Here is a 4880-nt window from a genome sequence, read left to right on the forward strand (position 1 = left end):
TTCCTATAATTAATTTGATTTATTATTTATTATTATCTTTCATAATTAATCATTTAATTTATTTATATAATTAAATTTATTTATTGTATAAAAGTGGATAGTTCAAGAGTCGAATTACACCAACAAGATATAAAAGTAGATTTCAATGAAGAATTGTTTGATTTAACTACGGATAGTTTGATAACAATAAATAATAGTCAAGATAGCGGAGGTGAATGATAAGGTAAGAGGGTACTATCGACTATTGGATATACAAAAATAAGAAAACTACGTAAGCTTTGATTCTTCTAAACCCCAAGAAGATATGTAAGAAGCTTAATTAAAAAATGAAGTCCAAGTCTTTCTTTTAATTTTCAATTATTGTAATTAATAATTTAAAAATAAAATCAAGATCATGTATTAGAATTGACGGTTCAATGTCGGTTTCGAACTGGGGTCATAAACCTGAACCATTGGTTCCGAACCGGTTACAAACCGTCTTATTACAGCTTCGATTCAAGGTCTTTATTTTTTCGAACCGTGAACTGGCGATTTCAAACCAAAACCGTCGGTTCATGAACCATGGCCAAGACTATCTAGAACTAAAACTGGAGCTGGTACCATACCATATGGTTCTCTCAAACATATAACAAGAACCTTCCAAGTAAGAATCAAAATCGACAGTCGAAAACCCGTCATTTTCTATTACAAAATAGATTATTTGCTTGCCTCTTTAAATAATGAAGAAGTGATTTATAGACTATGTATTTGATTTTGATTATACAATTTAAATTCTTAATTATTTCTAGGGACATGGGACCTAATTCTCCTCTTCATTAACATAATTATCAATTAGAAGAAATATCGACAATTTACACTCCTTCAATAAATGATAAAATAATTTATAAAGTTTATAACACAAAAGGAAATAAATGATTTTAGGTAACCCATAAAACTGTAGGAGATTGAATGAAGTTTTTTATTGATACTTCCTACTAAAACAATTATTTAATAAAATTTTAAAACATAGCACATCAACCCTTGGTGCAATCTGTTGGTTTAAAGGATACAGTCTTTTCCTCTGTATCATACCCAATCAGGAAATTCATCTGCGCCAAGTTACCGTAAATTGAAAGGCTTTGTGCACCACTAGAACCCTTAAACGTGAAACAAACAAGCTCCTCACTGATCCTGACGAATGTATTCGAAGGACTCAACTTCACATCCGCCCCAGTAAAATGTGCTGTAATAGTTGGAATTTGAAAATCTGCTGTAGCACTGTAGCACAAATCGAGTAGCTCATTAGGGTCTTTTACAGGTTCAGCATCAATGGCATCTGACACGGCTGAGATCAACTTAGAGTTAAACGACTCGGGCAAAAAGGTCAATGTAGTCCCTGAATCAATTATAATATTACCCTCCGAAGATGAAGAATCAACCAAGCTGATTCTTTTGGTGCCAACACTGATTGCTTCAAGTGTGAGATAGTAGAAAGTGTCTGGTTCTTTAGAAACCAAAGGAGTTGAAACAACGCCTTTACCTGAAACAACTCCCTTGCTACCAAAATTAAGTTTGCTTGAACTATCCTTTAATGATGATGACAAAGGAATCAAACAGTAAGAGAATTTGCCACCAATTGAGTTACCCAATTGTGTAACAAGAGAAACCGCACCGCCTCCAAGGCCAATTATGCCAGATGTTTCTTCATTAAAAGTACCATCGTTTTTGTGCCCGCAACCGATGGTGGTTTTAGTCAAAGGGACAGGACGTCCAGATGTTGAACCCAAAGTAACAGTATCGATAGCAAGATCGCCATTTGAGAAGGATCTGTCACCATAAGAGGCGGTATATACGCAAGTATTGTCGTCGGCGCAAGAGGAACCCTCAAGGGTTTGACATTGGTTTGAGAAGCAAGAAAGTTGTTTGAAAGTAGAGGATTTGCTGGGGTCGAAAAGAGGAGCTTTTTGTGCGAAACACTCATTGCAAGGTTTGCATTGTGTCCATATAAGATCACTACCAGTATCGGCAATAGCGATAATCGGGAAAGGTGGGGAACCGATTGAAATATTCATAAGATACGAACCACTGTTGGAGATTATATCAGCTTGTGCTGTATTTGGGTTGAATTTGTTGACATTATTGAAAGAACGACGCACGGCATTGATGACTTTTTCATAGGGAGTATGTTTAGGGTTGTAAAAGGGAGACTTCGGGGAGTCACGATGAATTAGTTCAACACTAAACCCGTCTCTCTTTGCTTCTGTAAGACAAACAATAGAGAGTAATAATATTGAAAAGGCATAACAGAAAAAAAAGCGATTACTCCAAACGGGTTCCATCAGTTAAGTAGTGGTAAAAATTAAGAAGATGACATAGTTGGGAAAACGAGAATTATTTGTTTGTTTATATAGCAAAGGAAAATATAAAAGAGAAAGGGTATTTTTGTCGATGCAGTGATTAGAGCAATTAATATAATTTTGCATTTTGGAAGTTGACAACTGTATAATTGCTGCCTAAATCATTTTGGGATTTTCAAGAATCCATGTGAATCATGCCGCACTTAATTTTAAAGATGCATCTTTAATGTTAAAAGTGTTATATTTATCATTAATATCAACAATAAGGGACTTTTGGTTCAAGCAATTTTATTATTAAAAACAAAAAAAATTAATTACTATAAAAATAGATTAATTGAAATATTATTTGGTATTAATGTATTATTATTTTTAATAAAATTAGTGTGTGCTGTGTTATATTATTTTGTTTAAATACCCTTAAAAGAATAATTATATATAAATTAGTATTGTGTTTACTTAAAATATTTGTTTTGCATATTTTTTTAAATATTTTTCATGTTAATCATATATTATGATTTTTTTATATTGTCAGATTATGAAATACATTAATTAAATTAATTTTTGTCATAATTTTATTGTCAATATGTATATTTTTTAATTTCACATTATTTATTATTTTAAATAAATTAAATAAAATAGTAACAAAATTAAAATTGTCTTAAGAATATTTTTCTACTTAAAATGGAAGTAGTAACCAAAGTACTTTCTATATTATCTGTCAAATTATGATTGTTAATGAAAGATTATCAGAATCTTTTATTATTTTATAAACTAATTAATAGGTAATGAAAGATAAATTATTCGAGTAATTAAATATTACCCAAAAACCAAAAGCTACCTAGGTGTCAAAAAATTCAGTTGAAAAAATTTAAGTAACAATATCTTGACCCATTAGAAATTATTTATACATTGAATTTGAAATTAATAATATAATTAAACTATGTATACACATCTATAGTATATAATTTGAATATACAGATAATGTGTCATCATGTAATAAGATATAAATAATTTCATGCCATAGAAATCAATATTGAGAGATTAGATATATAATAAAAACATTGTAACAGTGAATGTTTTTACTTCAAAAAAAGTTAAAAGGACATATATCAAGAGAGTAGATGGATAAGAATAAACACTGAAAGAATGAATGAGTTTAGTTTAATTCTTAAAAAAAGAAAATGGTATAAAATAACAATAAAACCACGTGATTAAATGATTTTCAATTAAAAATTAAATAACACCCAATCATATAATGTTATTTCATTATTTGTGTACATAATGCTACTCATAAAATAAAGGCAAATTGAATATATACATGGTCATAAGATTTCTCATCATGTATGTAATTTAGTATCTTACATGAGTTAGCTTAGATGGTAATCTATCTTGGTTGGCCAAGAAGGGTTCCAACTGGAATGTCTTCACATTGATGTCTATGCTAAAAATTTCTTCGTCCATGATTTCTTGAGGTGAGGAGAGGATTCTTAAGGCTGAGTTTACATTGTGGCTCGAACAATTGGGGAAGGGTTAAAGAACCAAGGGCTTATGAATGTTCCTTCCTTACTCATAACGTAACATCTTCTCTTCCTTGAGAAAAAGAACATAAAATTTGTTGAAGAAACTTGCTACTGTCTTTCGTTTGTATTTGCGGACTAGAAGAATGTAGTCACTCTTTTATTACTACTCGAGTGTATTGTGCTTTGTAATTGTAAATGAATACAATTAATATAATAAAGACTTTAGTGTTTTAATTACATCCTCTTTTATGTTGTCACAACGCTTGTAAGGATCTTAACATACATCTTATTATTTGATTTGCATATAAATATGAGAGAGAATAAGTAATCAGACATATACAATTGAGCTATTCGGGATAACAATGGGTTATGCAGTGAAGTTATCCTTGCTACCCTAAGCTGGAATGTCTACCCACATCTCTTGTAGTCTAGCAGAAAAGAGGTGTTCTTTAATTAATTGTCTAGTGGATAATTGTTGTTTGTGTTGCTGGAGTAGGTTTATCAAGCTTGAAAACACTTCTCAGTAAGATATCCAGTGGAAAATACCATATAACAACACAAATTTAAAATATTTGTTTTAAAAGGATATATTGGAAATATTAGATTTTTCATTGAATGAAAATCTTAATGCAAGAGAATCCGTATGGAAAAAAGGTAACTATCTAATCCGTGATATCAAATAATATTTTAGTTCAAACATTAAAGGAAATTGCCAATTCATTTTTATGTTATTAAATTTGACCGTGATTAATGGCAGGCCGAAGGCAATTCCATGATTTGATTATGTTTGCCCCTACTTTATACTACACATAAACCTTAATATGAAATATTTATGAAAATATCATATTCTCACTTTCTCTCAAAAAAGTCAATATAAGAGCCAATGTTAACTTTCTCTTCAACTACTAAGAACTCCCCTCACAAAAGTCAGATTATCTAAAAGGAGTATCTATCCATGTTAGTGTTGGTAATAGTCAGACTAACTTAGCAAAACCCTCTACAAATTGTCTATAGTACTTTACCA

The 4880-nt window shown here is 30.6% G+C and overlaps 1 protein-coding gene across 1 annotated transcript; it reads right to left on the reverse strand.

Moving 5' to 3' along the window:
* Nucleotides 1–949: 949 nt before the first annotated feature.
* LOC123208534 (aspartic proteinase CDR1-like) lies at nt 950–2318 on the reverse strand. Its single transcript, XM_044626066.1, has one exon. The coding sequence runs from the start codon at nt 2316–2318 to the stop codon at nt 1014–1016; it is 1305 nt and encodes a 434-aa protein (XP_044482001.1). The 3' UTR covers nt 950–1013.
* Between the last annotated feature and the right edge of the window lie 2562 nt (nt 2319–4880).

The sequence above is a fragment of the Mangifera indica genome, chromosome 2 (genome assembly GCF_011075055.1).
Source record: "Mangifera indica cultivar Alphonso chromosome 2, CATAS_Mindica_2.1, whole genome shotgun sequence".
NCBI lineage: Eukaryota > Viridiplantae > Streptophyta > Magnoliopsida > Sapindales > Anacardiaceae > Mangifera > Mangifera indica.

What these genes read in the sequence shown, in the direction of transcription:
- LOC123208534 (XM_044626066.1), bottom strand. Translation starts at nt 2,318, where the DNA reads ATGGAACCCGTTTGGAGTAATCGCTTTTTTTTCTGTTATGCCTTTTCA.